At 40.2% G+C, this 13,434-nt stretch overlaps 1 protein-coding gene across 1 annotated transcript in view; it reads left to right on the top strand.

The window, feature by feature from the left end:
* Atp13a5 (ATPase 13A5) overlaps window positions 1–13,434 on the top strand; it is a 124,162-nt gene that overhangs the window by 85,998 nt on the left and 24,730 nt on the right. Inside the window, exons 22-25 of the mRNA XM_051191266.1 lie at window positions 2,164–2,206; window positions 5,002–5,111; window positions 8,692–8,788; window positions 11,366–11,438. Coding sequence (XP_051047223.1) covers window positions 2,164–2,206; window positions 5,002–5,111; window positions 8,692–8,788; window positions 11,366–11,438 — 323 coding nt within the window. The remainder of the gene's footprint in view (window positions 1–2,163; window positions 2,207–5,001; window positions 5,112–8,691; window positions 8,789–11,365; window positions 11,439–13,434) is intronic.

The raw sequence follows: 13,434 nt of genomic DNA, 5'->3' as shown, positions 1-13,434 counted from the left end.
TGGGAGGCTGGGACAACTGAGGCATATTTTAGACACCTACTACCCCAACGGACAATCATTTTGTGCCCAAAAAGCCTTGCATGAGGATTACCTGCTTAAATGCAGAGAGGAGAATTAGTGAGGGTTTGCTTAGCTCAGAATGGAGAAGTGTGTGAGTTCTCTCCCGAAGCTATCAGCTTGATCCAGTAAGTGAAAAGTGATCGTTTCAGATCCTCTTGGCATGAAGTGAAATGGTAGCTGGCAGGGACCAGAAACCACAGATCCAGGTCTCTCAGAGCACTGATGACTAAGGCAATCTGAATGGGAAAGTTCTTGCTGAGGTCAGATCCACCTGTTTGATACCTCCAGAAAGTGTTATTGTTTCTAGCCTGAATGTTTTAGACAGCAAGAAGAAGCAAGGAGTAATGACATAAGATGATTGTTGCTAACTCATATCAGAGGCAGAAGACTGTCGTCCCTTACTATCATTTTTATTGGCTTTGCTTCATAGCAAAGTCTCAAATGCCTTCCATTAGCTTCCCTATGCTTTCAGACTGAGTAAGTGGTACAGGTGTAAGTGGCTAGCTCATTTACATGGTCATTACACAGCATTCTCTAAGAGAGAATTTTCCCTGTTTCAAATGCCTGAGAGATGTTGCTGACTGTCACTCTGAAAGCCATATATCCCTGAAATACAATTAGTTTAGAAGACACATACTGGGGCAGAGTAAGCTGTCTTTTTGGTTACCCATCATTCTCTTTAAGGTCTAACCTTTGGTCGTGCATATCAAACTCTCTGGATTCTCTTTCTAAAATCAAGAAATACTAGAAGCTATAAGATTGCTGGTTACTATTCCTGGTGTGATGCAGACACTATGGTCTTTAAGTTTTGAGGTGAGAAGGCCATCACATGACTACAGGGAATGATGGCACTATGAGATGGCATGCAAACACTTGATTTCACTAGCCCAGCATTAGGCCGAATTTGTCTATGTCAGATCACATTCGAACTATAGAGAAGGTCAAAAGGATAAAGTCTTATGGACTAACTAATAATAAGGATATTGTAGCAGGATTTCACTTTATCGCTTACAATCTAATTTTGGAAAGATGCCAACGAATCATTGAAAGCCTTACCAAGAGTCACTGTTGATAATGTGTCATTCACTTATAATAGAAAGCCCAATGGACTCCGTGTAAGAAATCCCTTTTCTCTGGCAGCAACTTTAAATTTATCCTTCTGTGTAGATCCTGTAACATAAATAATAAAAACTCAGAAACATATTGAGAGTCAAGCTTCAAGCTGAAGATCAGAGAAGCAAAGCAGCCGGCCACTAGCTCTTACCTGTACCCCAGACTGAAAGGGTTAATCCTGTCTCCACCAGCTGTCCATGAAGCCTCAGACTGCTGCCTCTTCTCAACATGACTGGAGACTAAATCTCAGAATGCAGCCTGAAACACTGGGCTCCTGTCTTTCATATTCCTCTCTAGGGCTGGCATTAAAGACATGAGCTGTAATCCTCTTTTAGACTGATTCAATCTTGTGTAGCCTTGGGTGGCCTTGGAATCACAGAGCGATCCATTTACCTCTGTCTCCTGAGTACTGAAATTAGAGGTGTGTGCCACGACTGAATGCTCAGCTTCTATGGCTAACTAGTGTGGCTGGCTTTGCATTTTGATTCTTCCGACAATCTTCACTAAATTATAAGTAACATATCAGCACAAGATCCTGGCTTCATACCAAGCTCAATCACAAAGGGTGCGCACTACCTCCCAGCCACTCTGAGACATATCCAGAATATATGTATGCTCTAGTTATATCTGCTAAATCATGAGCCAGGGACTCTTCCTCCTAGTGATGAAAGTGAACTTTCAGCAGCAATGAGAGCAGCTTGGCCAGGTTAGGCTGTGCTCTGCTTGTTAGGTTGAGTGAGAAGTACTGTAATCATGACCTAATTATAATCATGACTCCATGCCCTTGAGCTTGATATGGTGGACATAGTTAACCTGACTTTCTCTTCAAATGTGTGATTATCATCATTGCTGATGGCCCTGGTGTTATCACTGCCATTTCAGTAATTGACACAAATTAAGTTTGGGAGCCTTACATAGGGGTTTTAGTTATAGCGGAAGTTATTGAAGAGAATGTCTGAGCTGTTGATTCTTGTCTCTTTTCCTCTGTAGTTATTATGTGGGCATGTGTGGAGATGGAGCCAATGACTGTGGGGTGAGTACACATGACTTCAGCTAACACAGGCAGCACTTCAGTATCTCTCTTATACTCCCCGAGGAACCCCTGGGACCTCTTCATTCTTCCTCCAGCAGCCACTGGGTCATGCCTACCTCTCCCTGAGCATGGGTCGGAAACAGAAAGAGGTAGCATCATTTCCTCTGTCTTTTGGCAATTCCCAGAATAATAAAGTGATTTTCTAACACTCCTAAAGTGTAGATCCATTGAGGACTTTACTAGACTAACTGGTTTAAGCCTTTAATGTCGCTGGTAAGGAGAGGAAGCCTCTGGGAGGAGGCATGCTTTTGCACAGGGTGTACAGCTGGTAATGCCTTAGAGAAGAAAAAGGTTGCAACTCATAATTTTTAATTATGTGTAAATTGCATTTATTCCCACCAAAACCACTCTGAGGTTAATTTTTGAAAATTAGGTTTCTCCCAAATTGTTATGAAATCCTAAACAGTGTGGTTTTTACACACTACAACAAAAACTAATATTAAATGAGTCTCAGGTTATTCTTCATTCCCAGAAGAAGGGGAGTATATATTCTATATTCTGACTTTGGAAGATGTGAGTAAAATGGCAGTTGGCTTGGAGGATTATTTATGTACTTTAATAGGTATGCGTGGTACAGGAACTGAAGAACAGGGCTGAGGTTATAGAGGAGGAGTGGAGCCTAGCATATGTGCTGCTCAACCCATCAAAATAGTGTAAAAGCGAAAAGGAGAATGAAGAGGAGAGGGAAGAGGGAGGGAGGACAGAGGGAAAAAGAAAATTTTCTTATATTCTTTAGCTAGATAGGTAGGTAGGAAGATATAGATAGATTAATTAAAATAGAGATTGATAGAGCTTTTATATATGTATATATTTATATATGTATATATCTTAAAGCTTATTAAATATTTAAGATCTGGCTATTCATTTTACTTTCTTCTTAAATATTTTCTCCAATGTCTGTGAAAAAAATATGTTCACACTAAAACTGACTGTGCTTCATTAGAAGACAGTTGCATGTTAGTCTATTCATTCAGTGTAGGGTGAATACCTACTGCTATTAATTATGTGAGATGTACAGCAAAACAAAAATCTCAAAAAGATATAGTCTCCATTCCCCCAAAAGGTGATCATCTGATGGAATCATACACTAAATTAACCCCGACATACAACAGATGACTTTATATTACATAGTAGAGTCATAAAACACTAAGGGAGAAAAGAAAAGGGAGGCAATGTTCTAAGACTTATAGAGCTGGAATCTATTGCATATCAAACCATGCGGGCAAGCACTATAGAACAACCTGAATACAAAATCTCATTTCACAGTCATACAATTTCTGTGAAATTAAAGGCTTTCTCTGGCTTGCCTATGGGCTAGTTTTCTGCATGTTTGCTGGACACCTTTTAGCCTTCATATGAAATGAAATAGCCCCCATATCTGTGATGCCATGTGCCACCATGTGCCTATAGGTATATGTGGCCTGATTTGGGCATCTAGTGCCCCACACTCTTAACCAGCAGTAAGCCAATTGGATCAATCAGCAGAGAAAGTTGGAATTAGATATTCTATCCCTTTTTTTTTCTCATTAAGATGGCCTCACTAAGAGTAAGAACTGAGATAGTAGAAGTCTCCATGGCCATCCAAATTCTGTCATTCTTTTTAAGAGATTTATTTTGTTTTTCATTATGTGCAAGTGTGTGTGAGAGAGAGAGAGGGGGAGAGAAAGAGAGGGGGGAGAGAGACAATGCAAGTGCCTGCAGGGCCCAGATACCATGGAGATAAAATTGCAGAAAGCTGTGAGCCTCCCAATGTGGGAAGAATTGAACGCAGGTTCTGCCAGTGTTTCTCAACCTGGGTCACGACCCCCTTTGGGATCCAACAACCTTTTCACAGGAGTCATATACCAGATATCTTATATATTAGATATTTACATTATGACTCATAATAGTAGCAAAATTATGGTTATGAACTAGCAACAAGAATAATTTTATGGTTGGGGTCAGCACAACAAGAGGAACTGTATTAAAGGGTCACAGCTTTAGGAAGGTTGAGAAACATTGTGTTGCCATCTCTCCAGCCCTTCTGCCTTCCTCTCATAGACTTTCTGTATGGGTTCTTCCATTTCCTGATGTTGTATGTGTGCCACACAGATAGTACATTATGTGTGTATGTGTGGAAGTGCTCTCTCTCTCTCTTCCCCCCCCTCTCTCTTTCCCTCCTACTATGGATCACATGGACACAGAGCAATCAGTTTTTATTTCATGGTGACGTTACGAACCAGGGAGACAGAGTATACAGATAAAGGGGGTAGCTTGAATAGAGATCTAAATATGGACAGGCACAGTTTCTTAGTTAAGGTTTCTAAACCATGACCATTAAAACTCCTATAAAAGAAAGCATTTAATTGGGGTGGCTCACTTACAGTTCCAGAGATTCAGTCCATTATCATCATGGCAGGGAGGATGGTGGCAAGCAGGCAGACTTGGTGCTGGAGGGACAGCTGAGAGGCCTATATCTTGTAGGCAACAGGAAGTCAACTGAGACATTGGGCAGTATCCTGAGCATAGGAAACTTCAGAGCCCACTCCCATAGTGACCCCCTTCCTCCAACAAAGTCACACCCATTCCAACAAAGCCTCACTTCCTAATAGTGCCACTTCCCGTGAGACTATGGGGGCCAATTACATTCAAACTATGGCATGCAGTGTTGAACTGACATGACAGATAGCCTTGGTATTTGAGTAATAACAACCTGGTCTGAGGAGTCACAGTTTGACTTGGGTGGATCATTCCAGGCTTTGAAAATGGCTCATGCAGGCATCTCGCTATCAGAACAGGAAGCATCCGTGGCATCTCCCTTCACCTCGAAAACAGCCAATATTGAGTGTGTGCCTCATCTCATCAGGTAAGCCGCCTCTTCCTGTCTACCTTATCAGGCAATCACCATGGCCCATTGTCTGGTTCTGGAAATAGATGGAATAGGACACTAACTTCAAGTTATAAAGACCAAGGTGGGTATGGGTACAGTGCTGCTGGACCATTAGCCAAGGAATGATACCTGTTTCTTGAAAAGTTGATTTTCATTCAGTTTTAAGAAATAGATGGGTGTGTTAGGTAGACTGCAAAAAATCTTGATTTGATATTTAAAATTCAATCGTTGTCTTCTCTTTCTCTTACTTTCCTATACTGGGTGCCTTCTGTGATATTTTACCAAGAGTTTGGGGTGGGTGAAAACATTATGAGAATACATCATTAGATAGCTTTCCCTAGTACTATTGTATAACTCTAAAACAAAAATTCAAAACATCTAGGATGTTGACATAAAAGGTATTATATGTCGCTGGAGAAGGGGAAAATGGAATATGCATTTTCTTCTCCTTCACTGCAGTCATTTCTCCTTACATTTTAAGTGTAATGAAGAATAAAGCATCCACTTTTACATTTTATTCATAAATCCTTCCCCTTGCTGTTCCTGGAATACTTGGAGGTAACTGGGCATCTCCATGTCCAGTGAGCTGGAAGTCATTACTTAGCTTACCTTGAAAGGAGAATCACATGGTTCTCCATTATGTTTCTTGGTGCCTCAGAGAAATGACTGCTAGGAAGCCATCAATCCTGAAATACCCTGTCCATCCTGTACATCAGTCAAACAGCTGGATCATATCCTTTATCCCTAGGCACCTACAGCTGTGTTTTCCTGTACACTTGAGCAAAATTATCCCCTGTACTGGCAAATCATGACTGTAATACAATGTATTATGCATCTATAATGTATTTATAATGAAGTGTGTTGGTTTAGAATACAAGGAATAATATAAAATTTGTTAGGTGCAGATGGTTTATTGTTAAGACTTCAGGGTAGACTTTCTTTTCCTTCTGTATTTCAAAGCCTGAAAAAAATTAGATGTGGCTCAGCGTTCAGTTCTTTTATCCATTGGTATTCTCTACACATGCTCATTCCTGAGAATGCATTCTAGATGGGAGATGAAGGCTTACACGAATAGGTCTAGGTCCACAAGTTTGGGCGTCATTCTTCAGAGCATGAGCCACTGGTTGTTGTAGTTCAAGTCCTCAAGGGAAAAGCTGTTATCTGTTTTCAATTCTGTATCAAGCATTGTATCTAGCTCTAAGCTTGGTATAGCAGAACATTAGATGCACGATGGCAGGATATTCAGATAAATGTATGAGCTACTAAAATTCATAATCATTAAGAGTAGCAGCAGTTTTGGAAGCTCATGAAGACAATTTTATCCTGCCCTCAGAACCATGTTGTGTACTTTGTTTTGACACTGGTTGTCTTAATTTTCTTGAAATTATATACAACTGTAGGGGAAAAAAAGATGAAATCATAATGTTTATGTCAGCCTTGGGGAAACAATCCGGGCTTTGCATTCTTCTCTCAGCCTGTTTTCTCCTCCATCCTTTGTTGAAAACAAATGCTAGCTCTTCACAGCCTGGTGGGAAACATCTGCCTGAAGTACCCTGGCCCATCTCCCAACCTAACACTCATCTTGCCTGAGGCAAGTAGTTAGGAGTTTGGCTTTCAGGTTTGACATTTTATGTTTCTGTATAGTTATAACATCTTTGAGCTGAGCAGGTGCCCGTGTCACTAGGGACTAAAAACAAAGCTAAACCCATGTGGGCTCCTGTCTGCCCTGGCAAGAGGAAGCTCCAGAACCATCAAGCTACATTCTCACACTGTCCTCTGATCCACTGCCATCCAAAAAACCTCAGCTAAAGGCCATTTCCCCCAAAGGATATATATGCAGTTTCCAAGCTGTAGTTTCTACAGTTGTCTTGATCTTTTGATCTCTTCACCAGTTCAGAATATTATGGTGGTTTCTCCCAGGGATATTACAGATGGCAAAAACATCAGAACTCAAATTTTAGAGTTGATTCCATACTTTGTAAGGGCACCAATCTTTTAGCTTCGTGCTTCTGAGAGCTGATAAAATGCATTCAGGAAGCATATGTTGAGATAAAAGAAATTAGGACCAAGTCAATGCTTGACACAGCAGATTATCATAATGCTGTATTATGCATAGAATATACACAATACTATTCTTAATTTACAGAAAGGACAGTGCCAGATTAATTTTATATCCTTTCGTAATGATTGTTAGTGTAATGTTGGCACTTCATAAGGCCTAAGTAAAAGTGGGTCAAGGATTGAAGAGAATGAACAAATGAAAAACAGGTTAAATAGGTCATAGGATACAGTAAATTAGCTAATGCTTGCCTGTCATGGACAAGATGCTGGGTTTGATTCCTAGCACTGCCTAAACCAGTGAATGCCAGTAATCCCAGTATTCGGGAAATGGAGGCAGAAGCACCAGGAGTTTAGTGAATAAAACAAGGGCCGGGAGAGATGTCTCAGTAGATCAGAACATGTGGTATGCAAGCTTATGGATTTGAGTTCAAATCCCAAGTACCCACATAAAAAGCTTTGTGTGCTTTGTCTGCCTGGAATCCCAGTGTTAGGGATCAGAGACAAGTGGACCCTAATAGCATCCCAACTAGCTACTTAGCCAAACAACAAACTTCCCACTCAGTGAGAGACACTGTCTCAGTCCACTGGGTGGAAAGTAATAGAAGAAGACATGTGACATCCTATTCTGGCCTCCACATGTCTGTGTTTGAGTGTATGTACCTGTATATTACATGCATGTAACACATACACACAAATAAAATTTTTTAAAAATATTATATATATATATATATATATATATATATATATATATCAGTGGTAGAGTACTTACCTAGCATGTGGAAGGTTCTACCACCACAGAAAAGGTAAACATAAAATAAACAATAGTTGAAAGAGTGAATAGATGACTAAGTGGGGGATATATCAACAGGCTAGTAAGCTTAAACTCCTTGCTTAATTGAGGAGGATTTCCTCCTCTAGTGGGTCACTCACATCACACTGGGTCATCATGGAAGAGGGAGCAGAAAGAATGCAAGAGTTGAATAATAGGTTTTTGTTTTGAGTGTGAGATTGCTATGCCACAAATGAACTCATTAACAGTTACAGTTGCCTGCACAGGGCACATACAAAACCCAATCCCTAAACATTCAGTAGTGAACTCTCCTGGGAAGCTTCCATGGTGCTCTATGTCGGTCAAGGGCTGTCTTCAGAGATGTAATAGTGGTAAGTTCCTCATGCCTCAGTGGTTAGCTTCATACCCATGCTCATATGGGTGGCTCTAGTTAAACCTATAATATAATGGCTTAAAACAAAGGATAAAGAAAAATCATAACCAAAGACACAAAAGTTGGACAGGGACTTGGTGCAAGGAGTAAGGGTCTTGGTGAGGGCAGGAAGTGAATGTAAGAGGCTGCAGAGATGACTTACCAAATATATTATATACATATGTGCTCATGTCAAAGAATGGAGACATTTTAAAATGAACTCCTATTGAAATATAAAGACTAGGCACTGTGTGGCCCACATAAGCAGATTTTGTGTTTTTTGCTCTGAACAGGGAAGGCCGAGCTGCTCTGGTTTCATCCTTTGGCGTATTTAAATACTTAACCATGTACGGCATCATCCAGTTTATTGGAACATCACTTCTCTACTGGGTATGAATTCAAATCATTTCTTATCAGTTCTAATTGTATTTATAGCTTTGGAATTTGGATCCTGCACCCTATTTAATGTTTATAAATATATGACATTTCTCAGAAACGGGTGCCTACACACTTGAGAAGCCAGGGTGCTTTGTGCAAGCTGAGCCTAGAAGTCAGTAGCCCTGGATCTGTTGTCTAGGGTGCTGGTTTTCTCTGGATAACCTCAGACTTGACCTTCATAAGCCCCCGTCTCTTCCTTGGGGTCTAAACAGAGCTTGAGAGCAGCCTAAATATAACTCCTCAGGAAAAGGATTTGCCTCCAACTGCGGAATATTTTTGGTAAAAGACTCAAAAGAGATGAAAAGGAAGAGCAGTTTTTGAATTTGATTTTGAAGGATGGGAATGCTGAAAATCTCCCACAGAATTCAACAGGGTTAGATGCATCATCAGCAAAGGATTGGCAAGTCCTTAAAACTACAAAGGACTCTGAAAAACAAGTGGTGACAGCCATTTAGAAGTTAGCTCCATAGAGGAGCTGGATGTAGGTTTAAAACAATCTTCTTTATTTCAAGTTTAGTTTGCTCTACACTAAAACAACCCAACAGACTCAAAGGACACGTGGGAAATGAAGCTGTTTTATTGCTTTGGGAGGATATTTAAGAGGTGAATGAGGAGACCAGGATTCAGGCATCATGTTGGTTACTGCTGGCAAGGACACATGTGGAATGCTAAATGTCCAGCAGACTGGTGAGGAGGGATCAGGAAACCCCATTTAAGCCTTACTTCCATCCAAAATTCAAAGCAGGTCTTGCTCTTGGCCACTCCCACTTCTAGAATGTTAGTGACCTATTTTCAAGGTCTCCACAGTTCTATTAAAACAACACAAAACAAAATAAAAAAAAAGAAGAAGAAGAAAGAAAGAAAGGAAGGAAGGAAGGAAGAAAGAAAGAAAAGAAAGAAAGAAAGAACGAAAGAAAGAAAAAACCCTAAAGCTGCTGTTGGACAGTTTTCCTTGTGTTTCTATTTCTATGTAATTTTCCCACTCAGAGGGAATAATAGGAAGGAAGGATCCAGGGGCCAGGGAGATGACTCAGTCAGCGAAGTGCTTGCTGGGTCCAGACCCCAGCACCCATATAAAAAGTTGGGCTTGGTAGCATACACCTTCTAGTTCCAATGATGGAGGGCAGGGGCAGGAAGATCCTAGGTACTCGATGGTCAGGCCATCTAGCTAACTACTGGTGAGCTCCAGGTTCAGTGAGAGATCATCTCCAAAAAAAAAAAAAAAAAAAAAAAAAAAAAAAAAAAAAAGATAAGGTGGAGAGACACAGAGGGACATACCTGATCCTGACCTCTGGTCTCCACACATGTGTACAAAGACACATAGGCTAACACAGAATGTGTTCAATACTCGCACACCCACACATATGCATGCACACACACATGCACGCATGCACGCACGCACACACACACACAGGAGGGGTTAGATAAAGCACAGTTGGGAATCAAGAGACACAGTGTACCTCCCTTTTCATAAAAGTGGGTGCTGAACTGAGGTGGCGTTGGAGCAGTCTACTTAGCAGTTGTCCACTGCTGTTTGAAGCCTGATGGGTGTGTTCTCCGAGTACCTCAACCTGGACTCTAGTACAGAGCCTTTGGAAAGGCCAGTGTATGTCCACACATGAATATCCATAACAAACAGCAAAGTCAGATTACAGGGTAACTCAGTCACTATCTATGAAGCATGAAGCAGGTCTCATGCCTGGCTGCTCAAGGTCCAGCAAGGACATTCCTCAAGAGTTTTTACCTTTTGACCTTACAAGTTCAGCTCCCAAAATGTCAACTGAAAAGCTAAGTTCTGTGTGTACCCAGACCTCTGGAAGGCAGAGCTGGCAGACTAACATCTGCAGTGGGTTTACTTAGGGCAGTGGTTCTCAATCTGTGGGTCGAATCCTCTTTGGTAGCTGACCTACCCTTTTTCAGGGATCACCTACGACCATTGGAAAACACAGATATTTACATTATGATACATAACAGTAGTAAAATTACAGTTATGAAATAGCAACAAAATAATTTTATGATTGGGGGTCATCACACTATGAGGAAGTTTGAGAACCACTGATTTAGCAGGGAAAGGCCTTGTTCAGTTTGGGAATATGAGTGAGCTCCAACTTCATTATGTTGTCACTCTATCCATACTCAAGAGTAGAGACCCACCCGGGTTAAATGAATTGGGGCCTTGACTTTGCATTTTGTTTAAAATTCCATTAGAAACTGTCAGACTTCCACATCTTGTGCTGAGAACTCAGCTGTCCAGGCTATGATGATGCCTTACAGGTTTAACGTGGCCAGTAGGAGGCTGACTAGGTTCTGAGTATGCCACTAGTAATAAAGAAATGAGTTAAATACTGCGAAAACAACTATAGGGGTCATTTAGTCTAATGGGATACTGATGATTTTCAGTCCATATTTTCTTTTTGAAAAGAAGAAAGAAATGGCAGCTGCCTACCAGTGTTTTAAAAAGAGTCCTGTGAATTGAGAAATGCAACAATAACAAGCATGGTACTTACACTGGCTCTTTCTTTTTTCCAGCAACTACAGCTCTTTGGTAATTACCAGTATCTCATGCAAGATGTGGCCATCACACTGACGGTCAGCTTAACAAGTAAGTTTGTATGTATGTAAATTTGTTTGTGAAGACCCAGAAACACACAAATAAGAACATCATAAGAAAACCACAACAGAATAATTAAAGCCTTGTTGTTTATTCATTTATTTAAAATAACATTGGAAGTGAATGGAAGCTTGGAACACCTAAACCTGCAGGATAACAACCTGATAATAAATAGGTCTTCGCCTTAAGAACTTGTCAACAGATTCATAGTTTTTTTTTTTTTTTTTTTTTTTTTTTTTTTTTTGTAGTTTTGTGTCCTGTCCATAGAAGAAAGTATAAGAAATAAAGAAAGACTTTTTTTTTTTTTAAAACCCAAGGTCACTTCCCATTATTCAACTGTTTCACATTGGCCCCAAGCGAGATTTTTGCTAGGTCTTTGGCTTGTGAGAACAAATACTAATGTTTTATTCTGGTGCAGTTCTCTGGGAAGCGAGGTATGGCTCACAGCAGCTATTGCTCACTCCTTTCTTTGGAGGTGACACTGATAAAGTGCTCTTGATCAAGGAACTTGGGGCCTGATGCTAACTCTTAATAACCGAGAAAGGTGACTGTCTCAACAGAGAGCATGAAGAAGAATGGCATTGTCACCTTTTCTTTGTTCAACAGTCAGGGATGTTATGAAAAACAACAGATAAAATATCAGGCATCCTAGGATATTAATAACCTTGACAATTTCATGTCGCATCTTAAAACACAAAAGTGATATTGAAGTCATCTATTATATCTATCTGATGATAAAAATTTACCAGTCTCTATGATATAAGTAATATCAATTTTGATTATTAGGTTGAAGTGTCTATTCCAAGCCTATTTAATGTTTTCTACTACATGTTATTAATATTCATCTAACTGAATAATTTTGAATCAGTGATAGTGATTCTATAATGCTGGGTATTTTAAAGCAATTTGAATGATTTATTTATGAATGATGCTGAAAAAGGAAAGAACCCCGGGATCTCCCAGAGCTTGCAGTAGCAGGCAGTGCTAGGGGATAAAGGTCATGGCTGTCTCTTAGTATGCAAATATCTCCTGGGAACAAGACATGACATGCACAGATATATAAGTAAATAACAAAACTGTGATAATATTGCCTTTTCCTAGTATAAACTCTACACTGGGACTAGGAATCATAGGAGCTTTGATGAGGGTCATTTTATAGGCATCACTCCAGTGGTCCTCAACTTCAAAGGAGGCAAAAAAACATCTCCAGTTCTCAGCTTGGCCATCAAGACTCTACTCTCTGACCTGGCCTAACTCGGTTTTCAGATTGTATTATCTGCTACTTCCTCTCATTACCCTACATTGCTGTCAAACTGAAAATGTTGCATCCCATACTTATCTGCTTTCTCTTACGCATGCTTCTTCTCTCTACTGGAAATGTCCTTCTTTTAGTAAAAAGCTCTTTTTCAAAAATTAAATTATGTGTATGTGTTGGGGAGGCATTGTCCATGTAAATGCTGCATCCAGGGACTACAAGAGCAGTAGCCACTCTTCACCACCGAGATGTCTCTGTAGTCCCAAGCAATTTTGAAATCTTCCCATCTTTCCTGTCTTAGAGTGAATCCTGTCTCATCCTTGAAGCTGCCGCTATTTTTTCTCTCATCTCTCTTTTCTGATGACAGATCATCATTTTAAAGAGTAAAACAACTAATGTTCCTTTCTCTGAACTTCCAAAGCCTATGCTATCAGGCCACTCTTTAATTTGAATTTGTGCTTATTCTACTCATGAACGTAACCTCTCCAACTAATCTAACCTCAGCCATCAGCCCCTTTATGCCCTGGGTGTCTATATGTGTCTAACACAGAAAAGAAAAGAATGCTAGTGTGAGTGGGTGCTGGATGATGTTTTCCTATTGGGTGGAGGTTTGCTGACCCGAATATTTAAGAACAATGAATGATAGTGCCAGTTGAGCATGAAGAGACATGATGGTGACATCTCCATAGTATCTTTTCAAGAGATCCTTATTGGTCTTTCCATTATAAACAT

This window comes from Phodopus roborovskii, unplaced genomic scaffold (assembly GCF_943737965.1).
Source record: "Phodopus roborovskii unplaced genomic scaffold, PHOROB, whole genome shotgun sequence".
Classification (NCBI taxonomy): Eukaryota; Metazoa; Chordata; class Mammalia; order Rodentia; family Cricetidae; genus Phodopus; species Phodopus roborovskii.
This window is presented reverse-complemented; position numbering and strand designations above follow the sequence as displayed.